General features: G+C 65.5%; 5 protein-coding genes across 11 annotated transcripts; 3 read left to right on the top strand and 2 right to left on the bottom strand.

The window, feature by feature from the left end:
• Nucleotides 1-468: 468 nt before the first annotated feature.
• On the top strand, nt 469-5,436 carry TUBB3 (tubulin beta 3 class III). Its single transcript, XM_056501042.1, has 5 exons — nt 469-1,408; nt 1,557-2,380; nt 2,896-3,004; nt 3,728-3,838; nt 4,140-5,436. The coding sequence occupies exons 1-5, from the start codon at nt 469-471 to the stop codon at nt 5,213-5,215; spliced, it is 3,060 nt and encodes a 1,019-aa protein (XP_056357017.1). The 3' UTR covers nt 5,216-5,436.
• A 644-nt stretch (nt 5,437-6,080) lies between these two features.
• On the top strand, nt 6,081-10,956 carry DEF8 (differentially expressed in FDCP 8 homolog). 4 transcript variants are annotated; one of them, XM_056500930.1, is made up of 12 exons: nt 6,081-6,156; nt 7,028-7,146; nt 7,258-7,340; nt 7,423-7,572; nt 7,788-7,929; nt 8,002-8,166; nt 8,666-8,793; nt 9,195-9,308; nt 9,733-9,813; nt 9,892-10,032; nt 10,131-10,240; nt 10,316-10,956. In XM_056500930.1, the coding sequence occupies exons 2-12, from the start codon at nt 7,041-7,043 to the stop codon at nt 10,416-10,418; spliced, it is 1,323 nt and encodes a 440-aa protein (XP_056356905.1). In that variant the 5' UTR covers nt 6,081-6,156; nt 7,028-7,040; the 3' UTR covers nt 10,419-10,956. The 4 variants fall into 4 exon arrangements, with proteins under 4 accessions (XP_056356905.1, XP_056356906.1, XP_056356908.1 ...); XM_056500931.1 differs by having other exon boundaries at nt 6,089-6,156; nt 7,031-7,146; XM_056500933.1 differs by lacking the exon at nt 6,081-6,156 and adding an exon at nt 6,175-6,265 and having other exon boundaries at nt 7,031-7,146.
• A 343-nt stretch (nt 10,957-11,299) lies between these two features.
• DBNDD1 (dysbindin domain containing 1) lies at nt 11,300-14,562 on the bottom strand. Of its 4 annotated transcripts, XM_056500940.1 has the most exons (5): nt 14,473-14,561; nt 13,406-13,533; nt 12,351-12,497; nt 11,904-12,044; nt 11,300-11,816 (listed from the first exon to the last, which is right to left on the bottom strand). In XM_056500940.1, exons 2-5 carry the CDS (start codon nt 13,452-13,454, stop codon nt 11,656-11,658), a joined length of 498 nt encoding a protein of 165 aa, XP_056356915.1. In that variant the 5' UTR covers nt 13,455-13,533; nt 14,473-14,561; the 3' UTR covers nt 11,300-11,655. The 4 variants fall into 4 exon arrangements, with proteins under 4 accessions (XP_056356915.1, XP_056356913.1, XP_056356911.1 ...); XM_056500938.1 differs by having other exon boundaries at nt 11,300-12,044; nt 13,406-13,529; nt 14,473-14,562; XM_056500936.1 differs by having other exon boundaries at nt 11,300-12,044.
• A 515-nt stretch (nt 14,563-15,077) lies between these two features.
• Nucleotides 15,078-21,583, top strand: GAS8 (growth arrest specific 8). The gene is made up of 11 exons (XM_056500934.1): nt 15,078-15,157; nt 15,596-15,682; nt 16,395-16,592; nt 16,744-16,950; nt 17,262-17,316; nt 17,736-17,941; nt 18,145-18,312; nt 18,614-18,700; nt 19,670-19,879; nt 20,905-20,970; nt 21,213-21,583. Exons 1-11 carry the CDS (start codon nt 15,155-15,157, stop codon nt 21,360-21,362), a joined length of 1,437 nt encoding a protein of 478 aa, XP_056356909.1. The 5' UTR covers nt 15,078-15,154; the 3' UTR covers nt 21,363-21,583.
• On the bottom strand, nt 21,584-24,792 carry LOC130257950 (cadherin-1-like). Its single transcript, XM_056500935.1, has 8 exons — nt 24,243-24,792; nt 24,006-24,161; nt 23,789-23,933; nt 23,538-23,713; nt 23,380-23,469; nt 22,202-22,344; nt 21,876-22,011; nt 21,584-21,741 (listed from the first exon to the last, which is right to left on the bottom strand). The coding sequence occupies exons 1-8, from the start codon at nt 24,789-24,791 to the stop codon at nt 21,652-21,654; spliced, it is 1,485 nt and encodes a 494-aa protein (XP_056356910.1). The 5' UTR covers nt 24,792; the 3' UTR covers nt 21,584-21,651.
• Between the last annotated feature and the right edge of the window lie 114 nt (nt 24,793-24,906).

Below are 24,906 nucleotides of genomic sequence, written 5' to 3'. Positions count from 1 at the left end.
TGCATGACCCCAGGGGTGCACAGACCACCCCAGGGCATTTGAGACCCCCGGGCATATGGTGATCCCAAGCAATCGAGCTCCCCTGGGCCATCCTGGGGGGGTCTCAGCCTGGCCTCAGCAGCTGCCCCTCACTGCCAGGGTGCCTCCCTCATGCAGGTGCCCACCCTCCTCGGAGGAGGAGCTGCGGGAGCCGCCTTTAAAGTGGGGCAGAGAAAGGGCCCTTTCTTCCCCAGCACCCTGGGCCGGCGGGCGTGGGACGCCGGGCAGCGCTGGCACCGAGAGCGGCCGCCACGCCGGAGGGTCCCTGCGGGCACACGGCAACTCCAGCCCGTCCCACGCCTCCCGTCCCCAATTCCTCAGCATCGCCTCGGCCTCGCCGCCGGGCGCCGCGGGAGAACTGGCGGGGCACAAGGGCGGCTCGGGGGCTGTGCGGGTGCCAGGGGTGGCCCCGGGGCTGAGGAGGGGGCCATGTCGACGCTGGCCCCCCTGCGTCTGCTGCGCGAGCCCTCGAATGCCAGCGAGGGCAACCAGAGCAATGCCACGGTTGGGGCCAGCGGTGGCTGGTGCCAGGGGCTGGACATTCCCAACGAGCTGTTCCTGGCGCTGGGGCTAGTGAGCCTGGTGGAGAACCTGCTGGTGGTGGCCGCCATCCTGAAGAACAGGAACCTGCACTCGCCCACCTACTACTTCATCTGCTGCCTGGCGGTGTCGGACATGCTGGTGAGCATCAGCAACCTGGCGGAGATGCTCTTCATGCTGCTGCTGGAGCACGGGGTGCTGGTGATGCGCCCCAGCATCGTGCGCCACATGGACAGCGTCATCGACATGCTCATCTGCAGCTCCGTCGTGTCTTCCCTCTCCTTCCTGGGGGTCATTGCTGTTGACCGCTACATCACCATCTTCTATGCCCTGCGCTACCACAGCATCATGACGCTGCAGCGGGCCGTGGTCACCATGGCCAGCGTCTGGCTGGCCAGCACCGTCTCCAGCACCGTTTTGATCACCTACTTCCGCAGCAACACCATCCTCCTCTGCCTCATCGGCTTCTTCCTCTTCATGCTGGTCCTCATGCTGGTGCTCTACATCCACATGTTCGCCCTGGCCCGCCACCACCTCCACAGCATCTCCAGCCAGCAGAAGCCACCCACTGCCCACCGTGGTGGCAGCCTGAAGGGTGCCGTCACCCTCACCATCCTCCTGGGCGTCTTCTTTATCTGCTGGGGGCCCTTCTTCTTCCACCTCATCCTCATCGTCACCTGTCCCACCAACCCCTTCTGCACCTGCTTCTTCAGCTACTTCAACCTCTTCCTCATCCTCATCATCTGTAACTCGGTGATTGACCCCCTCATCTACGCCTTCAGGAGCCAGGAGCTCCGGCGGACGCTGCGGGAGGTGGTGACGTGCTCCTGCTAGGCAGGGAGACACGGTACCGGTACCTGCACGGCCACCCCCGCCCCGAAAGGGACAGATGGGTGGACTGACAGATGGACAGGACGAGCCGCGGGGTGCCCAGTCCGGGCGAGGGACTCACGGTTCCCAATAAAGGCTCTTTGCAGTGACGCTCTGGCTGGCATCGGGCAGCCCCGGGGAGCCCCGGGGGGAGAGGTCTCCCCCGGTCTCGCCGGTCGGTCGAGGGCCACCTGCTCCCGGTGGGAACCGGGAAGGACCGGCTGGGCGGCGGGAGGCTGGACCCCACGCGGGACAAAGGGCCCATCACCGCCGCCTTTGTTCTCGGGCCGCGCCCGCCGCCGCCCACCTCGTCACTGGCACCGGCACTGTCCCCGGTCCCGCGGGGGCCACCGGGGCGACCGGGACCCCCAGAGCGGCTCTCCCGCACCCTGTCCCTATCCCTCCCCGTTCCGGGACGCGGTCGGGAGGGGCGTCCCGCGTGTGTCCCCCCGCCCCGCCGCCGCCGCCGCCGCCGCCCCGGGATGCTCCCGCCGACGCGGGGTGGTCCCAGTGTCCCCGCGCGGGTCCCGGGGTGTCCCCGCTCCCGGTGGGGGCCGGGGTGCCCCCCGGCCGTGCCCCCCGCGGGTGCCGGGTCCCCGCTCCGCCGCGGCGGGGCGTGGCCGGGGCGGGGCCGGGCGGGGCGTGGCGGGCGGTGCCGGTGCCGCAGGGCTGTTGCGGCGCTGCGGCGGCGGCCGCTGATTGGCTGCGGGCGGCGGTGACGTCAGCGGCCGGCCCGGTGCGGCGGCGGGAGCCTATAAAGGATGCGGCGGCGGCCGCGCCGCCCCCCGCGCTCCCGGTGCCGCTCCGCTCCGGTGCCGCTCCGCTCCCGGCCCCAGCCCGCTCCCGTCCCGCTCCGCTCCGGCCCGGCCGCACCATGAGGGAGATCGTTCACATCCAGGCGGGGCAATGCGGCAACCAGATCGGCGCCAAGGTAACGGCGGCGCCGCCCCGCTCCGCTTGCCGTGGCGGAGCCGGGCGGCGGACAAAGACAGACCGGCTCCCCTCCCCCCCCTCCCCCCTCGCCGCCGCACCGGGAGGACAAAGCGCCCCGCCCCCCCCGCGCCCCCCGCCCCCCGCCTTTGTCCGTCAGCACCGCGGACAGCGCCCCGCCCGCCGCTCGGGGGTCCCGGTGCCCCCCGCCCTGCTGAGCCCCGCTCGGGATTTTGGGTGTTTTGGGGATCCCCTTGCCCCCGCTCCGCTGAGGCGTGTCCCGGGGTTTGAGGAGTCCCGATACCCCTCTCCCTGCTCGGGATTTTGGGTGTTTGGGGGATCCCGGTGCCCACCGCCCCTCCCTGCGGGGATTTCAGTGTTTGGGGTATCCCAGTGCCTCTTGCCCCACCCAGCCCTGCCTAGGGATGGGAGGATCCTGGTGCCCCGTGCCTCGCCCCGGGGGCCCTGCGGGTGTTCCAGTGCCTCCCGCCCTGCTGAGCTCCCCGTCCTCCCCAGTTCTGGGAGGTGATCAGCGACGAGCACGGCATCGACCCCAGCGGCAACTACGTGGGGGACTCGGACCTGCAGCTTGAACGCATCAGTGTCTACTACAATGAGGCCTCTTGTAAGCGACCCCCCGCTCGGAACCTCCCCTGGCGGGGTAGCCGGGCACCCCCACCCTGGGCTGCGGGGTGGGGCCCCAGTCTGACCCCCCAGTGAGGAGGAACTGGGTGTGCTGAGGTGGGGAGGGGGGCAGATAGACACACCCACCCCATGATACTCACCCCGTAGGACCATTTAGTTTGGGGCATGAGAAATCATGTACACCCAGTTCCACGGGACCCTGCGATTTGGGAGGGGTCACACACAACACCTGCATCCCAGCCCGGTCGGACCCCGGGAGGGCAGACATGTGCACCCACCCCATCACACCCTGTAGTTTGGGGGAGCAGGGGGCACATGTGCTTCCAAGTTCATGGAACCCTGTAGTTTGGGTGGGGGGCATGACACCTGCACCCACTGCATGGGACCCTGTGGATTGGGGAGAGAGGGACACCTGCCCTGTAGGATCCAGTGGTGTGGGAGGGACAAAACACAAATATACACCCAGCCCGAGGGGCCCAGAGGGGAAATAGGGGCAGACATGTGCACCCACCCCAAGTGACCCCCATTGTTTGGGGGGCATGAGATGTGCACCCACACCATAAGCTCTTAGGATTTAAGGGGGACACAACCTGTGCACACCACCTGTAGGACCCTGCAGGGTGCTGGAAACACTTCTGGGGATGGGGTGGGGGGGCAGCAGCAGGTCCCCTCATGGGACCTGCTGTTGTGGGGTCTCTCTCAGCTCACAAGTACGTGCCGCGCGCCATCCTGGTGGACCTGGAGCCGGGGACGATGGACAGCGTGCGCTCGGGTGCCTTCGGCCACCTCTTCCGCCCTGACAACTTCATCTTTGGTAGGTCCCCGGGGAGGGAGGGGTCCCCCGATGCTCCCCTCAGCCCCTGCATCCTCGGACCCGCCCGGCCAGTCGCCATCCCCGGGGCACTCGGCGGGCACACCCCTCCCGCGCCGCGGGGCCCGGCACTGCCGGCACGCAGCCAAACCTCTGCGGTTCCTGCTTCCCACCCCGCCCCGGCGTCAGATCTCCCTGGTGCTGCCGGCGGCAGCGGCTGGTCCCAGCCCCGATGCTCTCCCCGGTCCCCTCGGGCCGTGGGCGTGGGGGGCCAGCGGCAATCGGAGCCTCTTTTCTTTCCCAGGGCAGAGCGGTGCCGGGAACAACTGGGCAAAGGGGCACTACACGGAGGGGGCCGAGCTGGTGGACTCGGTGCTGGATGTGGTGCGGAAGGAGTGTGAGAACTGCGACTGCCTGCAGGGCTTCCAGCTGACCCACTCGCTGGGCGGGGGCACCGGCTCGGGCATGGGCACGCTGCTGATCAGCAAGGTGCGGGAGGAGTACCCCGACCGCATCATGAACACCTTCAGCGTGGTGCCGTCCCCCAAGGTGTCGGACACGGTGGTGGAGCCCTACAACGCCACGCTCTCCATCCACCAGCTGGTGGAGAACACGGACGAGACGTACTGCATCGACAACGAGGCGCTCTACGACATCTGCTTCCGCACCCTCAAACTGGCCACCCCCACCTACGGCGACCTCAACCACCTTGTCTCGGCCACCATGAGCGGCGTCACCACCTCCCTGCGCTTCCCCGGCCAGCTCAACGCCGACCTGCGCAAGCTGGCCGTCAACATGGTGCCCTTCCCGCGGCTGCACTTCTTCATGCCCGGCTTCGCCCCGCTGACAGCACGTGGCAGCCAGCAGTACCGCGCCCTCACCGTGCCCGAGCTCACCCAGCAGATGTTTGATGCCAAGAACATGATGGCCGCCTGTGACCCCCGCCATGGCCGCTACCTCACCGTGGCCACCGTCTTCCGTGGCCGCATGTCCATGAAGGAGGTGGATGAACAGATGTTGGCCATCCAGAGCAAGAACAGCTCCTACTTTGTGGAGTGGATCCCCAACAATGTCAAGGTGGCCGTGTGTGACATCCCGCCACGGGGGCTGAAGATGTCCTCCACCTTCATCGGGAACAGCACGGCCATCCAGGAGCTCTTCAAGCGCATCTCGGAGCAGTTCACAGCCATGTTCCGCCGCAAGGCCTTCCTGCACTGGTACACGGGCGAGGGGATGGACGAGATGGAGTTCACCGAGGCTGAGAGCAACATGAATGACCTGGTGTCCGAGTACCAGCAGTACCAGGACGCCACGGCCGAGGAGGAGGGTGAGATGTACGAGGACGACGAGGAGGAGTCGGAGGCGCAGGGCGCCAAGTGACGCCCGCCGCCCCCAGCACTGCCCGCAGCCCCCCGGCTTTGCGCTGCTGCAGCCCCCAGGTGCTGCTCCCCCCGCCATCCCCTCAGTGTCTCCTGACCCCAGCCCCCCCTGAGCCGGCTCGGCCCCTCGCCCCCTTCCTACCTCCCCCCTTTTCATTTTTTACTGGTTCGTGTCTTATTATTTTTTTTTGAATACTTAATAAATTTATTGCTGTCCAGGTACTACCTGTCTGTGGCTGCTGGGTGGGGGGGACAGGGTACACCCACACGGTGCTTGGGGGGTGCCTCAGATCCATCTGCCCCAGACAGACTGTGCCTTTGTGCCCACTGTCACCCTTCTCCATGCTGGCGGGGTGTGGCAGCCACCTCCCTGTGCCAGGACACAGCTGGCCCTTTGTTCCCAAGCTGAGGTGGTAGCACAGACCCCAGGGACCCCAGGGTGTTTCCCCAGGGCTGGGTGTGTGCCCAGCTGTGAAGGACCCAGGACAATCCTGGATCTGAGCCCCCAGGCTTTGGAGGGGGTTGGCTAGTAGGGCTGTGAGCTATAGGAACAAGGGGCTATAGGAAAAGGGAACAGTGGGGATGGGGACACTGGGGATGGGGACACTGGGGATGAAGGCTGTAGGGGCGGGGTCTGTAGGGGTGGAGACGGGATGGAGGCTGTGGATTGTGCGGATGGGGGCTGTAGGACTGCTGGGAGTTCTGGGGCCGGGAGCTGTGGGTGGGGACAGTGCGGATGGCAGCAGTGGGGCCGGGTGCTGTGGGGTGGGGACAGTGCGGATGTCGCGGATGTGGCGGAGCGGCCCCGCCCGGGCGCGGCGCGGCGCAGTGCGGTCTGCCGGCCGGCAGGGGGCAGCAGCGCGCAGGGCGCGGTGGGCGGGGCCTGTGGACGGGCGGAGCCTGTGGGTGGGCGGGGCCTGGCGGGCGCGGCGGCGCGCGGCGGTGAGCGGGGCGGGGGCGCGCGGGAGGGGCTCGGGGGGGCTGCGGGGACAGCGCGGGGACAACGGGGACAGCCGGGCCCTCGGGGCACCGGGATGGGCGCACGGTGCCGGTACGTGCTCACCGTGGGCCGAAGCGGGCGGTGGCGGCGGGGCAGGGCGGGGGCACGGGCGTGGGAGGCGGAGAGACGCGTCTGTCCGCGGGCTCGGAGACGGGGACAGGCACAGGAACGGAGACGGGGTATGGTGGCAGGACCGGGGTGTCGGGGACCGTGCTGGGGTGGTGGTGCTTGTGACAGAATACCGGTGTGTCGGTGTTTGTGCCGGTGTCGGTGTTTGTGTCGGTGTGTCGATGTTTGTAGCAGTGTCGGTGTTTGTGTCGGTGTTTGTGTCGGTGTGTCGGTGTGTCGGTGTGTCGGTGTTTGTTCCAGCGCTGGGGTTTCTGTGGGTGTGCCAGGGTGTCAGTGCCAGTGAGGAGGTGTCGGAGTAGGGGTGTCAGTGCCCATGACACAGTTTCAGCGTTGGTGTTGGGGTGTCGGTGCCGGTGCTGGTACCCCCGGTGGGTGCACTGGGGTGTTGCTGTGGTGAGGAAGTGCCAGCGATGAGGTGGCAGTGCCAGGGTGTTGGTGCCGAGGTGTCAGTGCTGGTAACAAGGTGACAGTGTTGCTGGTGCTGGCGTGTCAGTGCTGGTGAGCAGAGCTGGGACATCTGGTGGCAGTGTCGGTGCTGCTGAGGTGCTATTGGTCCCTGTAATGGGGTGACTGTGTTGGTGCCAGGGTGTGGGTGCTGGTGATACAGTGCAAGTGCCTGTGGCCGGTGCTGGTGCCGGTGCTGATGCCCGTGCTGGGGTAACCGAGGCAGTGCCCGTTCCCCAGCAGGACAGTGGCAATGGCGTCGGACGAGCGGCTGGCCCGCTTCCGCCAGGCCCACCTGAACCCCTTCAACAAGACCCCTGAGCAGCAGGAGCGCCCTGACGAGGAATCCCCTGCCCCAGGTGGGTGCTGATCCCCCACCCCACTCCCTGTCCCACACTGGAACATGGCCCCTCCATGGTGCTCCCTATTCTGGGGGTGGGTTCAGCCCCCCATCAGACCCCCCTTTGCAGCCCAGCAGCCGGATCCCACCCCAGGGGACCCCGAGGGCGCCCTGGACCTGGGGCTGGCCGAGGACCACTTCTCCCGCCCCGTGGTGAGTGGGGTGGGTGCTGTGGGGATCGGGGGGGATACAGAGGGCTCAGCTCACCCTCCTCCTCCTGTGGTGGCGGTGGCAGGGGCTGATCCTGGCGTCGGACGTGCCGCAGCTGCGCCGGGCCATTGAGGAGTGCAAGCGGGTGATCCTGGCGCTGCCCGAGCACTCGGAGCGGCAGAAGGACGCCGTGGTTCGGCTCATCCACCTCCGCCTCAAGCTGCAGGAGCTGAAGGTGGGGCTGAGGCTGGAGATGGGGCCAGGGGGGTCTCTGTGCCTGGGGTTCCAGGCTGACACCCATCCCTGGAAGTCTGGACAGGTCTGGGAGCAACCTGGGATAGTGGAAGGTGTCTCCCTGCCCATGGCAGGGGATGGAATGGGATGAGCTTTAAAGTTCATCTCAGTTCATTCCATGATTCTTTAGTTCTCTGACTCCCCTTCCCCCTGCAGGACCCTGCTGAGGATGAGCCCAACATCCGGGTGGTCCTGGAGCATCGTTTCTACAAGGAGAAGAGTAAGAGCGTCAAGCAGATGTGTGACAAGTGCAGCACCATCATCTGGGGGCTCATCCAGACCTGGTACACCTGCACAGGTGGGTCTGGGACATCCCCTCCACGTCCCTGTTTACCCCATGCCCCCACTGACACCCAGCTGTGCCCCCCAGGCTGCTACTACCGGTGCCACAGCAAGTGCCTGCCGCTGGTGAGCCGGCCGTGCGTGCGGGCCCAGGTGAGCCACCAGGCCGAGTACCAGCTCAGCATCTGCCCCGAGAGCGGACTGGACAGCCAGGACTATCGCTGTGCCGAGTGCCGGGCCCCCATCTCCCTCCGTGAGCCCCTGCTGCTGCCAGAGGGTTGGGGCCAGCTCTGGGGCTGGGGGCAGCTGGGGGCTCTGGGGCTGGGCAGCCTGTGGGTACTGGGGCTCTGTGGGGTTTGAGGAAACTGGAGCTGTGGGGAGCTGGTAGTTGGGGGCTCTGTGGGTGATACGGGGCTGGGATGAGCTGGGAGCTCTGTGGGGTTGGGGGGTGTAGGGCTGGGAGGTTCATGAAGCTCTGTAAAACCGTGGGGGAGGTGGGAGCTTGTGGGGCTGGGCTCTCTTTGGGGGCTCTGTGAGGCTGGGGGGAGCTGCTTGGGGCTGAGGGGCTGTAGGCTGGGAGGAGCTGAAGGTTTGGGGCTCCGGGAGTTATGGGGGTCTGGGGAAGGTGACACTGGGGCCCTGCCTTGTCCCCAGGTGTTGCTGGGTGTCCTGGGGGCACGCACAGGGTGTGGGGTGAGCAGAGAGCGGGGTGATGCCAGTGCCAGCCCCATGCCAGCCCTGTGCCACCACAGGGGGGGTGCCCAGCGAGGCCCGGCAGTGCGACTACACCGGCCTCTACTACTGCTCCAGCTGCCACTGGAACGACCTGGCCGTGGTGCCCGCCCGTGCCATCCACAACTGGGACTTCGAGCCCCGCAAGGTGCACCTGGCGTGGGGTGGGGGCACTGAAGTCCCTTGGGACAGTGGTCCTGGCTAGAGGCCACCTGGGGGGCCATGTCCTTGGTCATGGGGGTCCCTGGGAGGTGCATCTGTGGGTAGAGGTGACTCGGGAGCCATGCCCTTTGTCATGGGGATGTCCCTTGGTAGAGGTCACTTGGGGGATCCCATCCCATTGCATATCCCTGGGGACCGTGGCCTTGTGTAGATGTCACTTTGGGGGACCACATCCCTGGTTATGGGAGTCACTGGGTGGAGATCACTTGAAGGGAAGCTGTGTCCCAAGGGCTATGTCCCTCTGATGGGTCCCTGGCAGGGGTCCATGGGTGGTGGCAGCAGGGCTGGCAGCTGTGGGGAGTGACAGTGGCCCTGTGTGTTGGGCAGGTGTCACGGTGCAGCATGAGGTACCTGGCACTGATGGTGTCACGGCCGGTGCTGAAGCTGCGGGAGATCAACCCACTGCTCTTCAACTACGTGGAGGAGCTGGTGGAGATCCGGGTGAGTGCTGGATCTGGGAGGACACCCCACAAGGGCAGGGGACACCACAGAGGGTGGCACAGGGGTGAGCAGGAGGGGGGGACCCCAGTGGTACCCACTACGTCCCACAGAGAGAAAGCAAGGTGAGGTGGGGAGGTTTGGGGCAGAGGGTGCCCAGACTGTAACAGGGATGAACTTGACCCAATCTGGCCTTTTTCTTGTCATGCTCCTGCCTTCATCCTGTTACAACCCTGTCCCCATCCTTATCCTGCCATTGCCCTTTTCCCTGTGGTCCTGTTCGTGTCTCCATCTCTGTCCCCATTCCTGTCTCCATTCCCATTCCATCCCTGTCCTCATTCCTACTCCCGTTCCTGTTCCCCTTCCTGTCTGTCTTTCTGTCCAATTCCTGTCCCCATTCCCACCCCATGCCATCCTGTCCCTGCAGAAGCTGCGCCAGGACATCCTGCTGATGAAGCCCTACTTCATCACCTGCAAGGAGGCGATGGAGGCACGGCTGCTGCTGCAGGTGGGGCCGGGGCCGGGGCCAGGCGTGGCCGTGGCGGTCACACAGGGGTGGCAGTCACTGTGCCCTGTTTGCCCACAGCTGCAGGACAGGCAGCACTTTGTGGAGAACGACGAGATGTACTCGCTGCAGGACCTGATCGACATCGAGGCCGGGCGCCTCGGCTGCTCCCTCACCGAGATCCACACGCTCTTTGCCAAGCACATCAAGCTGGACTGCGAGGTGAGCCCATGCTGTGGGGCAGAGCCGTGGGGAGACCCCCACGGGGCCAGCAGAGGGCTGGTGTTGTCACCATTGTCACCTCCTGCCTGCTCCCCCAGCGGTGCCAGGCCAAGGGCTTTGTCTGTGAGCTGTGCCGGGAGGGCGACGTGCTCTTCCCCTTCGACAGCCACACCTCGGTCTGCGCCGACTGCTCTGCTGTCTTCCACAGGTACCACACTCTGGGCGGGGTATGGGGACATGGGGGTGGCAGGGGAGTGACCCAACACTGTCCCCACCCCTCCAGGGACTGCTACTACGACAACTCCACCACCTGTCCTCGGTGTGCCCGGCTGAGCCTGCGGAAGCAATCCCTGTTCCAGGACTCCGGCACAGAGACAGAGCCCTGAGGGGGGTTTGGCCCCATTGTGGGGCCTCAGGCCCCTCACCCACCACAGGACCCTGGGATGGACACAATCAACCCGGTGGTGGTTTGGGGACTGGGGTGGCCCTGCCTCTGGGATCCTCTGCTCATGGAAATGGCAGCACTGCCGGGAGGGAATCACTGCTGTACCGCAGCCGTTCCTGGGAGCATGGAGAGCCTCACTGGAGGGGCCAGGACTGGGTTAACTGGGATCCGGTTAAGGCCCCACAGCGGCTCCTGCTGTCCCTGCCTGGAGCCGGGGCGCAGGCCAGGGCTGGTGCTGCGCTGTCCTGGGTGACAGCTGTGTCAGGAGGGCTCAGCCCTGGCACCGGGATGGGACCGAGTCCCTCCCACACACAACACCGGACTCTGCTCCCTCCCCAGCCCACGGCACCACCGTCACCGGGGCCGAGCCCCGGGGGGGATGTTGCAGGGTCTTCCCCGGGCTGGACCGGGTGCGGTGTGGAGCCTCCCTTTCTCCCCGGTGTTTCCTGTAGCATTAACGAGCCTCTTTGCGCAACCCAGCACTCGTGTCCCTGCTTCGGGCGGCGGCGGGGGGCACCGGGGCACGGGCAGGATGTGCGAATGCCCGGGGGTGGCAGCCCGGGAGCTCCCGCCGAGGCTGGGGCTGCCGGGGACGAGCACCGGGACCGAGCGGGCCGGCCCGCGGGGTAGAATTGCGCTGCGCGACGTTACCGGGGATGTGCCCAGCCACCGACGGTTCTCCCGCCCATCGAGAGTGGCCGCGGCCGCGCTGCCCCGGTACCGGCCGGGCACCCCCCTTCCCGCTGCTCCCGAGATGTTCCGTGCCCCACACTCCTCCCGCTCCCCCAGGCGGCGCCGCAGACGGGCAGAGGCCGGCGGTGGGTCGGTCGGTCGGTCGGTCGGTTTTACCGGATCACAGCACTGCTACATCAGAACCGGGCGGGCACCGGCACCGGCCGCGTTCCGTCGGGCCGCGCTGGGCGGTGCGACCCGTCCCGTCCTGCCCCGCCCGCCGCTCCCGGCAACCAAGGCCATGCCATTCCCGGGGACCGGCCCGGTTTCCCCCCGGGGCCGCGGGCCACCGGCTGAGGGCAGCCCCGGTACATCCCCGCCGCGGGGCTGGGGCCGCCTCTGCCCTCCGGGCGGGCTAACGGGAGTCCTGCGCCCGGGGACGGGCTCCATCAGTACCGACGGGACCAGCACCGGCGTGTCCCGGTGTTCCCCGGCGGGTTTTGTCCCTACGGCTCCCGCGGGCGCTCGGCGGGCAGGAAGGCGTCCGGGGGTCCCGGCGGCAGCTCGGGGTCACTCAGGTGCTTCTTGTCCCGGCCCTGCTCCCGCGCGCGGGTCCAGGAGGGCGAGCGCAGGTACCCGGCCCGCGGCGCCGCCGGCGGCTGCAGCCCTGCGGGACGCACGGGCGGGTGCGCGGTCAGCGGCGCACCGGGACGGGCGGACACACCGGGACCGGCGGCCCCGGACCCCCGCTCACCGCCGGGCGTCTCTCCGGCCGCGTTCTCCTCGTCGGAGTCGGCGAAGACCTCGGCCAGCTCCTGGTCGGACATATCCGTCAACTCCGTCAGGTCCAGCAGGTCGAAGTGCACCTCCAGCGAGGACACGCTGCTCAGGGGCTCTGCGGGCACCGCGGACAGGATGGGGACCCACCGCTGTCCCCAGTGGGGGAGGCGGGGGTCTGGTGCTTGGGGCCCAGGGAGCTGGGGTACGAGGGGATTGGGGAGGGCACGACTGGCTGGGGCTAGCGGGGGACCCTAGGAGTGTCAGGGGGACAGAAAGGAGACCCCAGAGGATGACAGAAGACTGGGGACAGGCAGGAGACCCCAAGGGGTGTCAGAGGACTCTCGGAGGCAGGCAGCCATCCCAGGGACAAAGCAGGGGACCTCAGGCACAGGCAGGGACCCCAGCTCAGGGCCTCACTCACGTCGGCGCTCCGTGACCTGCAGCAGGCCGGCGCTGGGGATGGGGATGCCACCCTGCTCCTCCGCGGGGACTCGGGGGGTCTCCTGGGCCGGCCCGTGGGTGGGGGTCCCTGCAGGGCGCTCCGGGACCAGCGGCTCCTTGCCAAGCTCTGCTACATCAGCACCTTCAGCATCAGTGAGGGCGGCTCCTCCCGGGGCCCCCCAGCACTCACGGGGTGCCCAGCTAAGGAGCCGGGGACAGCAGGACCCCCGGGGAGGACCGGGGGGCGGGCAGAGCCGCCCGAGACCCTCGTGTCGGAAGCTGGCAGCCCCCAGCCCCCGCCCCGCGCCCCCCTCCCCGCGCAGCCCCTTTGTGTCGGCGAGACAAAGCGCAGCCTGTGCCGGGGCCCGGACAAGGGCGGATTGTGCCGGGACTGTCCCCGGGAAGAGCCGGAGGGACAAGGCGGCCGTGGCACATGGCCATGGTCGTGGCACAGGTCATGGCACACGGTGGTGGTACAGACCGTGGTTGTGGCACACAGTGGGGGCACTGAGGGTGGGAGAACGCCCTGTGTGCTTAGGGCAGCGCGGGGGACACACAGCCCCTTGTCCCTCCGACGTCGGTGCCGGTACCCTGGCACCATGTGCCACCACCAAACCGTGCCAGCACTGAGTTACCGGGTGACAGGGCACAGGGACGGGCATCGCCTCCCTCCCGCCAGGATGGTGACAGCGGAGCAGGGACAGACACCCCCAACCCAAAGGGGAAAGGGATGTTACAGGGTGTTCCTGCTGCTGGCACGTGGAGCTGCGGGACATCGGAGGACACCAGTGGGACACCAGCCCTCTGCCCCGACACCGGCGCTGCCACATCCTCACCCCGCAGGAGGATCAGGCACCCCGCGCTGACGGTGCGTTCCCTCGGGTGGGAAATGGGGTGAAATCCCTCATCCCGCTCCAGAGCAGAGATCTCCTGGGGCGGACACGGGCGCTGCACAGTGCCCAGACCCGGGGAGTGACACTGGGATGTCCCCGTAAGGAGCACGGCCCCCCCTGCCCGCACCACGCCCCCACCCACCAGGGCGCTGCTCCCGGCTGCAGAATTCCCCTCTGGCCTCCGCCTGCATGGTCCCGCCGTGCCACCGGCCGTGTCACCAGCAGTGTCACCAGCCACACCGCCCGCTGCGGCCTGCGCTCACCGGCTGCCTGGCGGGAGCGGGGCCGGATCAGGGATCTCTCCCGCACGGCGTGTGCTGACTCACGGCAACCGCAGAGCCGGGCAGCCGCCGGTACCGGCACCCCGTGGCACCGGGCACCCCACGGCACCCGCAACCCGCCCCAGGGGCACTGTCCCCTCAAGGGCCCAGTGTCCCGCCGTTCTCCCGGTGCCACGGCCGGGGCTGCCCCATGCTGGCGTGTGCGGGCCACACGCGGGAGGGACGGGCGTGCAGGGGAGCCCTGGCACCGCCTCTGTCGCCAGGTGCAGCCCCCCAGAGTACCGGGCCCCCCTCGGCTGCAGCAGCACAGCCACCTCCCTGTCCCCAAGCCCCTCCGCACACCGGCACAGCTGTGCGGGATGTCTGTAAGGCACCCCACTGCTCCCCACGTCCCCTGGGCACCCCAGAGTTCCTCTATGTCCTGTGAGCACATCTTACTGCTCCTTTACGCCCCCGGGCACCCCACTGTCCCCCCACATTCCCTGGGCACCCCATTGCAATCCCAAGTCCCCAGTGCACTCCCCGGCACAGTCTGACCACCTGGCCACCCCACTGCACCCCCATCTCCTGCGAGCATCCCACTGCCCCCCCAAGTCCCTAGGGCACTCCCGTGCTTTCTCAGACCCCTGAACGCCCCCGTGTCCCCGCACATTCTCTGGGTACCCCCTGCTCTCTCCCTCTATCCCCGGCTCTCCCGGCACAGACCCCTCTGCGATGTCCTGTCCCGCCCCCCTAGCATCCCTCTCCCCTGCAGCCGGGCGCCCCCAGCACGGCCCCACGCCCCCCTTCGCACCCCAGTGCGCCCCATGCACCTCTCCCCGTTGCACCCCCGTCCTACATCTCCTTGACCGCCCCGCGGGGCCCGGCCCGGTTCCACGGTGATGGGCGTGCCGCTCCGTGCCTTCCCCCCCTGTCCCCCCGCCCTCACCTGCGGTGGCGGCCGCTGCCGGAGCCGCCATGGGCCGGGGCCGATACCGGTGCCGGTGCCGGTCCGGTGCTGGGCGGGCCCGGTGCCAGCCCGCAGCCCGCACGGTCCTGCCCGCCGCGGCGGGGGCGGGGCACCGGGATGGGCGGGGACACCGGGATAGGCGGGGACACCGGGATGGGCGGGGCCGAGGGGCGGGAGGCACCGGGGCGGGGGACAAGAGAGGGAGCAGAGGGGACCGGGAAGAGCGGGGCGGCACACGGGGACCGGGGGTAGAGCGGGCACCGGGGGGTGCGGGAGCTGAGCCGGGGGACCCCAGCTGTGGGGACAGCCCTGGTCACAGCGGTGGGCGCGGCGAAGGGAGGAGCCTGGGCACAGCGGGACCCCCCGGGCTTGTTCCCCCAGTCCTCCCCGAACTCCCCCGCCCCCCCGTTCCCTCACACCGTCCCCCGCCGTTTACTCCCCGCCCGGTCCCCGCGATGTCCCCCCGCTTCTCCCCGGTGTCCCCTCCCGGTCCCGTCCCCGTCCCCCGCCCCTCTCGCTGGCCCCGCCTCCGTTGCCAGGGCGGAGCGTAGCGTTGCTAGGGGGCGCGTCTTCCCGCTGTACCACTCTCGCGAGATTTCGCCGTCCTCTCGCGGGATGTGCCATCCGTTGCCCGGAGACGCTGGTGCCGCTGGTGACCGCCATGGTGAGAGCGGAGCCGGGCCCGGGCCCGGGCCGGGGTCGGGAGGAGAACCGGGCCGGGGGGAGAACTGAAGGGTGTCCTGCAGCCGGGATGTGCGGGCAGGGGAGGGCGGTGGAGCCCCGCGCCCCGATGTCTGCGATCCCCGTGGTGCCCCGGTCCGCTCCCGGGGAGGGTACGGAGCCCCTCGGCGCCGTTCCCTGCACTGCGGTGATGCTCCGGCGTTATTTTGGGTACAGGTGTTTTGTGCCTAGGGATTCCCCACGGAGCTGGGTCCGCAATGGCAGCGCATGAGCCTCTTCCAGGGGTCCCCGGCTCCGTGTCGCCGTTGTCGCCCCGTCCCTGCCGTGAGAGCGGGGATGCCCCGGCCCCGGCACGGGGACCCTGAGTAGCGCAGTTTCCTCCTCACCCATTCACCTCCTGTGCTTGGCTTTCTGTCCTCAGGCACCCAAAAAGAAAGGGAAAGGGAAGGGGGGCAAAGGCCCGGCGGTGGTGGATGCCTTGGCCCTGGAGGACATGAGCAGGGAGCAGGTGAGAGATCCCCGGGCCTCCCTTGGGGAGGAGGGGTAAGAACATGTAAGAACGGCTCTGTGTGGCGCCTGGCCCCGGGGACAACAACAGGTGCAGAGGGTGACAGGGACGAGCAGCCGGGGTTTGTGTCACTGGCGCCTGGCTGGGGCTGGGGAGGGGCTGTTCTTGCTGTTCCTGGAAGGAGCAGCCTCCTCATCCCACCCTCTGCTCTCCAGCCCTGTGTTCTGTCTACTGCTGAGGCCACACCTGCGATCTTGGGGCCCCTCACGACAAGAAAGACCCTGAGGGGCTGCAGCATGCCCAGAGAAGGGAATGAAGGTGGTGCAGTCTCCATCCCTGCAGGGATTTAATTCATGTGGATGTGGCACTTGGGGACATGGGTTAGGGGTGGCCCTGGCAGAGCTGGAGGAACAGTTAAAGTTGATCATAGAGACTTTCCCAACCCAAACAATTCCATGAAGCAGAAGTATCTAAGCACCTGAGAATGGTGTTACTGATCACTGCGAGCCAGACCCCCATCCCAGGCTGCAGGCAGTCAGATGAGGTGTTGTGACTCCTTTTGCAGAAGCTGCTGGGTTCAGTCAGGGATCTCCACAGCTCCACACCGGTGGCAACCACCACATCCTGCTGGGTTCGAGACATGGATCTCCAAAGGCACCCCTGTCCAAGGCCTCCCTTCCCCCTCACCTGTCTGTTCCTCTTGGCCTCGCAGCTGCTGGAGCACGTCGCACGTGTCCGGCAGGAGCTGGACCGGGAGCGGCAGGAGCGGAGCTCTTTCCAGCTGGAGTGCAACAAGATTCAGAGCTACTGGGAAATCACCCGCCGGGAGCTGGAGGAGAAGAAAGCAGAGCTGCGGAACCGGGACCGGGAGATGGAGGAGGCGGAGGAGCGGCACCAGCTGGAGATCAAGGTGGGGCTGAAGGGATCCAGGGGAGCCTTGGGCAGCTCTGAGGAGCACAGGAGGAGCAGCTGGGCAGGATGCAATCCAGGAATGTCTCACCAGCATCCCAGTTCTAGGTGTCTCCTGCTGAGCCCTTCACCTGGTCTCTGGCCTGTCTTAGGTGTACAAGCAGAAGGTGAAGCACCTGTTGCACGAGCAGCAGGAGAATCTGACAGAGCTGAAGGCAGAGGGAGTCCTGTCCCTGAGACGGGCCCAGAAGGATCACTGGGACCAGGAGCGGGAGTTGTGGAAAGAGAAGCGTGCCTTGAATGTAAAGCTGAAGGAGCAGGAGTTGGCCAATGAGGCAGCTGTCACAAACCTCTGCCTGGTATGTCTCTGGCTGGGCTGGAGCCACCTGTGAGGTGTCTCATCCTCAGGGTGGGAGCAGGAGTGCCATCTTGCCTTCCTGACTCTCTCTGTGGGGTGGGGTGGCATTTCTGGTGCAGGAATGGGGAGAAGGAATTCTTGGGTGATCCCTCTCCCACAGTGGGGAGCTGTGAGAGCAGCTGGAGAACTTACAAGCCACTGTTTGCATCAACATGGGATCAGAATCTTTTCCCAAAGAGCAGGAGGGAATCCCTGGGGATGGGCTGGCTGGGGATTTGGTTGTTTATTCCAACACGGAGTTTCTTTTCTCAGAAACATGAGGAGGAGATGTCTCAGCTACGGAGTGACTTCGAGTTGCAGACCAAAGGTCAGGGCGTGAGGCAGATCCTGCAGGAGCATGTCAGGGAGAGCTGCTTCTGGTTCCCAAGCAGCACCTTGAGCATAAGGGGGTGGATTCTCCCCACTTCTGGCTATTTTTCCCTTCCCAGTTCTGGCCATTTTTTCCTCCCAGTTTTGATCAGCTTCCCACCCTTGTTCTGGCTGATGTCCCCAGCCCAAGGTTCTGGCCACTTTTCCCCACAAGTTCCAGCTGGTTTTCCTCCCTGGATCTGTCTAGTTTGCCCTCCAGTTCTGGCTGGTTTTCCCTCCCAATTCCAGCTGGTCCCAGTCGCAGTTTTGGCAAGTATTCCCTCAGTTATAGCTGTTTTTTGTCCCTTCCCCATTCCAGTCACTTTTCCTCCCCAGTTTCAGCCAGTCTTTCCCCAGCCCTGACAATTTTCCCTCCAGAGATGGAGGCCAAGTACACCAGGAAGATGCAGGCACTGCGGGATGAGATGGACCTGCGGAGGAAGACGGAGATCCATGAGCTGGAGGAGAGGAAGAACAACCAAATCAGTGAGCTGCTGGGGAACCACGAGGGGGCTTTTGGTGCCATCAAGAACTACTACAACGATATCACTGCCAAAAACCTGACACTCATCAACCTCCTGAAGGTATTGCCCATTCCTGTGTCACCCCTCCACCCAGTGACTGCTCCTGCCGGGGTGTCAGCTGGATCTGGCAGTTCTGGTGTCTGTGTGGATGCTGCTGGTGGCCTGTACACCAACACATGAGTGGGGAGTGTGTCCTGAGGGTGTGGGGGACTCTGAGGGGCTGGGCAGCTCCCAGGAGCCAGCACTTGTGTTCCCAAGAACAGGAGCAGGTAGAAGAGCTGAAGAAGAAGGAGGCTGTCTTGGAAAAGGAGAAGGCAGAAGTGCAGCTCCAGAACAAGGAGCTGACAGAGCCGCTGCAGGAGGCCCAGGAGCTGGTGGCTGAGCTGCAAAAGAAGTTGGTTCATTATTACAGGGACAAGGAGGCCCTGATGGTGAGTGGCCAGCCCTGTCCTTTCATGGGCTCGTTCCTGGAGGGAAAACACCAACCTCTCTGCCACTTGGTGTGCTGTGATTGCTGGGCAAAGCAAGTCCTGTTTTGCTTACTGTGTACTTGTGGGATCTCAGATGGGGATCCAAAGAGAGACTGGAAGGGAGATCAACCCCACTACAGGGGGGTTGGTGTGGGTGCTGCCTGATTTTCTCTCTGCTGCTCACTCTCCTCCCTTCTCAGAACACATCTCCAACACTTCCCAGACAATCTTGTGCTTTTTAACCCTCCCTTCCTGTTCACAGACCTCCAAAGCCCATCTGAAAATCACCCAGAAGGAACTGAAGGACCTTCAGTGGGAGCATGAGGTTCTGGAGCAGCGGTTCAGTAAGGTGAGACCTGCAGGTGGGGCTGGGCATCCCATTCCCTCTCCAAACCTTCTCCAAACCCTCTGCAGGGGATAGGGCGTGGGGCTTAGCAGAGCCTGTGCTTAGCCCAGGGCTTTCCAAAGCTAATCCAGAGTGGGGTGATAACCGCTGCTCCCAGCAAAGCTGCTCCCAGCTCCAGCCTCTCCCACGGTCAGCAGACAGGCCTGGCCTTGTCCTTTGCTAAGCAATCATTCACGCTCCAGTGGGGCCCCCAGGCTGCCAGGGCTGCATGGGGCAGAGTCAGGATAGAGGGGATTGCCACGGGCCCCTCCTTCTGCCAGTGCTCCAGGGTTGCTCCCTGTTGTTGTTCTGGGGTGCTGGGGAAGAGCCCTGCAGAACAAGTGCTCCCCCCCACTAACCCAGATAAATCTTTTGAGGCAGGAGAGAGCTCATTTGCAATTCGTAGAAATCCCCAGGAATATGAACATTGATCCGAGGCCTCATTAACAATCCATCATTAAGACAGCGCCAGATTCGGAGCGTTCAGAAATAGGCTTTGGAGGAGAGACTGTGTCCTAATTAGGACACTTATTAACTAGCTGTGAGCCAGGGACTGCTGCCAGCTGTGGGGATGAGAGGAGAGACCCCCGTGTGCTGGGGGCCCTCGCTGGGGTATGAATCAGTGCTGCAGGGAGCCCGTTGGGGCATTCTATGCCTGGAGGGGAGGAGGAGGAGGAGGGAGAAGCGCAGGTGCTGCGCCATGTAGGGAGGGAGAGAGAGAGGGAAGAAGGGAGGGGGGTGAGCTGTGCTGCAGCACCTGCCTTCCCTGTGGGGTGCAGGTGCTGTGGGGAACAGCCAGGCTGAGCTGCTGGACCAGTTTTCTGCCCCCTTTGTCCTCCACAGCATTACTCAGACCCCAGCCAGCCTCGTACAGGCCCCTGTGTCCCCTGGGGTCCTGAGGCTGCTGTGACACCCTGCTGTCTCCTGGAGCAGGTCCAGGAAGAGCGAGACCAGCTCTATCAGAAGTTCACCAGAGCCATTAATGAGGTGCAGCAAAAATCAGGGTTCAAGAACCTGCTCCTGGAGCGGAAGTTGCAGGGACTCATCGACCTCCTGGAGAAGAAGGAGGTGGAGCTCAGCGAGGTCCTCGCAGCCTCCAACCTCGATCCCAGCGCTCTCTCCTTGGTCTCGCACAAGCTGGAGGTACTGGGGCCCAGTGAGGGCTGGATTTGGTGGGTAGAGCCCCTCTGGAATGCACCATCCCCATCCTACATGGCTGTAGGAGGCACATCACTCATTGCACTCCCAGGGCCACGTGTGGTGCCGCAGGCCACTCAGCTCTGCCTCGAGAGTGGAGCGTGTGGGTGTCAGAGTTTGGCACTGATCTGTCCCTCAGGTGGGGCCAGTTTTGAGGAACACAGCTGCAGGCTCCATGGCACTGCCAGCACCCTGTGCTGCCACACAGCTGGCTGCCAGCGGGTCTGGTAGCACCGAGGGGCTCTGTGCAGGGGGAGGGGGTCGCACCTTGGGAGCCTGGCCTGGCCATGGGGACAGTGCAGACAGGATCCCGGGGCTCTGCGGTGTCTGCTGTGCTAAAAATACCTCTGCAGAGAGCCTGGAGACCCACATTCCTGCAGCCTGCCGCAGCTGGAGCCAGGGAGCAGCGCGTGCTGCGGGTTGGTGCAGACACAGGGAAGGAGAGCTCCACCACCTGGTGCCCTCCTGCTTGTCCCTGCCCCGGTCCCTGCTGTAGGGGGAGTCAGGGAGGCCTATGGGACAGGCAGTGGATGTGTCACCTCCCAGTAGGTGGAAGGAAAACACATTCCTGGGATGGCATCACTGGCGTCGGGCTCTCCTGCAGCTGTTGGGGTCCCTGAATTCCTCCTCTCAGCTGCCTCAGGGAGCCTGGCTCCCTGTAATTCCCGTGGTGCCACGGCAGCAGGGTGGTGCTGCTGGAACAGGTGCTGCCAGCACTCCCCGCACAGCAGGGCAGACTGGGATGGCTGTGGTGTCCATGTGGGAGCTCCCTGTCCCTGCCCGGGGCTGGCTGTCCCTGGCAGTGCCACTCAGAGGGGGCAGGGTGGTGGCCCCCTGCCAGGCTGTGCTGCTGGCTGCCCTGCTCATTCTGCAGCTCCTCCGTGTGCTCTGCCACGCCACACCCGCCCGTGGCACGGCCATCGTGTCCCCAGGGCTGGGCAGCGCAGCCTCATCCCAATCCCCCCTTGCAGGACGTGCTCCAATCCAAGAATGCCACCATCCAGGACCTGCAGTTCCAGCTGGCCCGAGTCTGCAAGGTAAGGGTGGGGAGGAATCCTGGAGAGGTTTTAAGAGCCGTGGATGTGGCACTTGGGGACCTGGGTTAGTGTGGCCTTGGCACTGCTGGGGGAACAGTTGGACTCGGTGATCTTAGAGGCATTTCCAATTCAAACGATTCTATGATTCCATGGCTTTGGCCTGGGGGTTGGAAATGAGACTGGTGGGTGTAGGGAGCTCTCCTCTGCTGACAGAGGGGCTGACAGGGACCCTTTCCTCACAGGCACACAATGACATGCTGCAGACCTTCAAGGCAAAGCTGACATCCTTTGGCATCCCCCTGGACAACCTGGGTTTCCAGCCACTGTCCTTCCCCATCCCGGGGCAGGAACTGGGGCAGGGCCCTGCTGGACTCGTTTCAGTGCCCACATGACGCCGGCAGCACTGAGGCTCACACTGGCACACTGGTAGTAGGGCTGTCCCCTTTTCCTGCTCCATGCCTTTAAACAGACTCCAGTGAGCATCTTTAGGAACGTCTCCTCCCAAGGGGGACCACAACTGGAGGGCTCCAGGCATCCCATCTGCCCCACCAGGCTGCCCCTGGTGCCCCCTCTGTCCCCCCAAAAGTGGAAGGTGATTTTTTGAGACAAACAGTGCTGTTTGGAGTTTTTAATGGTGTCAGAGGCATCATTCCTGCATCCCCAGGGAAAGGCTGTGCCCCTCTAACTGCCCCGGTACGTTGTGTAGGAGTAGGGGCTGATCAGCAGTGGGACATGGAGCTTCTGTGCCGGGTCAGTGATGATGAAGACGACCTGAGGGAGAGTGAGGAGACAGCGGTGGGAATCCCCTTGCTGTAGTGAGGCCCAGGGGAGTGCAGGCCCTTGAGCCTGGCCTCAGCCCCCAGACTTTCTGTGCCACCCGTTTCAGTATCCCCCCCACTCCGTACCTCCACAAAGGGGTAGAAGCTGGTGTGCCCCAGTCCCTGCCAGTACTCAGCTGTCTCAAAGTGTAGCTTGTAGGTGCCAGACTTGGCCTGACCCGGTGCCAGGAGGGGCTGGCAGCGCCCGTCTGCATCCGTGCGCCTGAAACCAGACCAAGCCAGTGCTGCTGTACCCCAAAACAGCCCTGCCCCACCCCCAGAACCAGCCCTGCTACCAATATACAAACCCCAGGTGAAGGCTGGGCAGCAATTGTGCCAGGAGCCTTTGGCCAAGCTCACAGAGCAGTGGCAGCAGGGTCCTTGCCCCATTCCAGTGCCACCAGCTCTCCTACCTCTGTGCCAGCTCCGTCCACTGCGGCCCCGGCTCCTGCAGCTGGGCCAGGCGCACAGCAAGGCCGGCTGCTGGCAGCCCCGTGGCCGTGTTCAGCACGTGGGTGGTCAGGGTGCCATTTCCCACCTCAGACATGCTGTCAGCCTGTGGCAGAGGGGGAAGCAGGGCTGGGACCTGTCCTGGCAGCACCATCTGCCTTCTCCTTGGCTGTGCTGCAGCCAAGCCCCTGCACCTCGCTCTTCCCCAGAGCTGGGAGATGGAAACCCACGTCCTTCCCATGCCACGGTGCTGAGCCCCAGGCACTGCAGCCGCTGTGCGTGGGTGCCAGCTGGTTCCCACCAGGATGCAGGTGCTCTGGTGAGCAGCACCATACTCCCTGCTCACCTGCCTGTCCTGGTGGGCCTCAGCACAGCACAGTAGCAAGCCTGGACCTGGGGAGGAAGCAGCCCCGTCCCAGCAGCCCCATCCCTACCCACAGTGTCACGTGCGGGCGGACATTGACCCTGCCCAGCTCTCTGGAGTTGTCTGCTGCCAAGGTCAGCTCTGCTGAGGACAGCCAGGCCCCTTCTCCTGGAGCTCCCAGGCTGGGGTGGGAGCACAACCCGGGGCTGCGTCCCAGCAGCCGGCAGGACCAGGCAGCCTCCCTGGAGCTGGAGCAGTTCCCACAGCCAGCCTGACACAAGCACCGCCTGACGTGGGGGTGCCACAGAGGCACCCTGGTGAGCTTACCTGCCTGTGCTGTGTCCCACTCGGACCTGTGGCCAGTGACCCTGCACAAAACGCCATCCCCAGCCTCCCTTCCTGGTGCCACGGCCTCTCCCCGTGGAGCTGGTGTGGCTGGATGCCGCTATCCTGGCACAGGCTCCTGCATAACCGGGTGCTCCTCCCCGGCTGGGCCGAGCCAGCACAGCCGGCTTCCCGCTGGGCGCTGCGCCCAGGAGCCCCGCTGGCACCCACACTCCGTGGCCCTGAGGCTGGTGGCCCAGAGCCCAGTGGGAAGTTGGGGCACCGGGCCAGGAGGAGCCACAGCACAGCCTCCATCCCAGTCTCGCCTCCCACCTTGGAAAGCACCTGGAGCGTGTTGGTGCTGCAGTAGCCGGGCATGTGGGAGCGCTGGCTTCAGCACAGCCTCGCCCCGCCTGTCTGCACTGCTGGGGCAGGGGGCACTCAGTGTCTCACCTGCACCGTGATGCGGGCGGTGGCGATGGCTCGCAGCCCGTATCCCTCCAAGTCGGCAGCCTGGATCTCCAGTGTGTATTCAGGGACCTCCTGTGGCAAGAGGCTGTGTCACCCACAAGTGGGGGATGAGCTTGGTGGGGGCTGAGTCCAGGGCTCACCTCTGCCACCAGCCCCAGCATGGCCACGGAGACCAGTCCAGAGCTGCTGTCGATGGTGAACATCCCAGGCTGGGGCTTCTCCGGCACCTGGCTCAGGATGGAATAGCTCACAACGCCATTGTTGGAGTTCACAGCGTCGTCTGCATCAGTGGCCAGCACCCGCAGCACCGATGTGCCTGGAGCAGGTGGTTACTGGTGAGCTGTCACCATCCCTCCAGGGCTGCCTGCCCTGGCAGTGGCAGTGGTCCCACCTGGCTCAGCTCCCTCCAGCACAGAACCGTGGAAAACTGTCTGAGTGAAGACGGGCCGGTTGTCGTTCTGGTCAGTGACGGTGATGATGATCTCCATGGGGTCTTCCAGGGGCTGCCCGTTGGCTGACACGGCGTGGGAATAGAGCTGCAAGGGCACAGTCAGTGTGTGTGCAGTCCCCAGGACCGTCCCCGTCCCTCCAGCCACCCCCTCACTCACCACATATTTATCCTTCTCCTCCCGATCCAGGGGTTTTGTCACCTTCAGCCACCCCGTCTCCCGCTCGATGATGAAGACACCCACAGGGGTGGTATCCACTCCCTCCCCTGTGATGCTGTAGAAAACCTTGGTTTCCTTGTCCTTGTTGGATTTGATCTGGCAGCGAGGCAGGAAGAAGTGGAGACGTGTCCCAGCACTCTGGGGACCCCCCTGGACCCTGCCTGTGGGGACACATACCTGCACCAGCTGCTTGGGGAAGGGGCCCTTGTCATTCTCAGGGCAGTTGATGGGGGGGATGATCCAGTCCCTCTTCTGCCGCTGGAGGCCGTGTCCATGCTCTGGGAAGATCAGTGTGTCCTGTGGGATGGAGGGTGGAGCTGCAGGGCCGTGGAAGGACTCAGCTCTGCCTGGAACCTCTGGGGGGGTGGCCATGCAACACTCCTGGCCCCACTGCGATGGTCCCAGCAGGAGGAGGAGGAGGAGGGTGAAGGTGCAGGGTGCCATGGCTGCAGCTGCACTGGCTATTCCCTCCCAGGAACCAGCTGGGAACCTTCCCTGTTGCGTCAGTGACCTTGGCCAGGAAAGCAGAACCGCCTTTCCAGAGCTGCCAGCCCCGGGGGGGGTCTGGGAGCGCTGTACGGGGAGACCCAGCACACGAGATGCTACTCCGGGCTGGGGGGGAATGAACCCCCCGGGGCTGTCCCTCAGTGGCCATGGGACCCCCACTCCAGTGGGGCTGGGGGGCACACACAGGACCCCCTTCCCCGACAGTTCCAGAGCACCCATAGACGGCAAAGGGGGGAGGAGGCAGCCGGGAGTGGCTGGAGGAATGGGGAAGGGGGGCTGTTCCTGCGAGGTGATGGTGGGAGGTGCCAGAGTTCACGGGAACACCGGAGGGACG

The sequence above is a fragment of the Oenanthe melanoleuca genome, chromosome 11 (assembly GCF_029582105.1).
Source record: "Oenanthe melanoleuca isolate GR-GAL-2019-014 chromosome 11, OMel1.0, whole genome shotgun sequence".
Lineage (NCBI taxonomy): Eukaryota > Metazoa > Chordata > Aves > Passeriformes > Muscicapidae > Oenanthe > Oenanthe melanoleuca.
The sequence above is the reverse complement of the archived record's forward strand: the minus strand, read 5'-3'. Positions and strand labels throughout refer to the sequence as shown.

Coding starts and splice junctions, on each gene's coding strand:
- TUBB3 (XM_056501042.1), top strand. CDS start 469: ATGTCGACGCTGGCCCCCCTGCGTCTGCTGCGCGAGCCCTCGAATGCC. Junction 2,381..2,895: donor GCAACCAGATCGGCGCCAAG/GTAACGGCGGCG, acceptor CGTCCTCCCCAG/TTCTGGGAGGTGATCAGCGA. Junction 3,005..3,727: donor CTACTACAATGAGGCCTCTT/GTAAGCGACCCC, acceptor GGTCTCTCTCAG/CTCACAAGTACGTGCCGCGC.
- DEF8 (XM_056500932.1), top strand. Junction 9,814..9,891: donor AGGCACGGCTGCTGCTGCAG/GTGGGGCCGGGG, acceptor GTTTGCCCACAG/CTGCAGGACAGGCAGCACTT. Junction 10,033..10,130: donor ACATCAAGCTGGACTGCGAG/GTGAGCCCATGC, acceptor CTGCTCCCCCAG/CGGTGCCAGGCCAAGGGCTT.
- DBNDD1 (XM_056500938.1), bottom strand. CDS start 13,454: ATGCAGGCGGAGGCCAGAGGGGAATTCTGCAGCCGGGAGCAGCGCCCT. Junction 12,498..13,405: donor CAGCCGGGAGCAGCGCCCTG/GTGGGTGGGGGC, acceptor CTGATGTAGCAG/AGCTTGGCAAGGAGCCGCTG. Junction 12,045..12,350: donor GCAGGTCACGGAGCGCCGAC/GTGAGTGAGGCC, acceptor CGGTGCCCGCAG/AGCCCCTGAGCAGCGTGTCC.
- GAS8 (XM_056500934.1), top strand. Junction 18,313..18,613: donor GGGACAAGGAGGCCCTGATG/GTGAGTGGCCAG, acceptor TCCTGTTCACAG/ACCTCCAAAGCCCATCTGAA. Junction 19,880..20,904: donor TGGTCTCGCACAAGCTGGAG/GTACTGGGGCCC, acceptor CCCCCCTTGCAG/GACGTGCTCCAATCCAAGAA.
- LOC130257950 (XM_056500935.1), bottom strand. CDS start 24,791: ATGGGTGCTCTGGAACTGTCGGGGAAGGGGGTCCTGTGTGTGCCCCCC. Junction 23,714..23,788: donor GCTGGAGGGAGCTGAGCCAG/GTGGGACCACTG, acceptor CACCTGCTCCAG/GCACATCGGTGCTGCGGGTG. Junction 21,742..21,875: donor GCTTCTACCCCTTTGTGGAG/GTACGGAGTGGG, acceptor ACTCTCCCTCAG/GTCGTCTTCATCATCACTGA.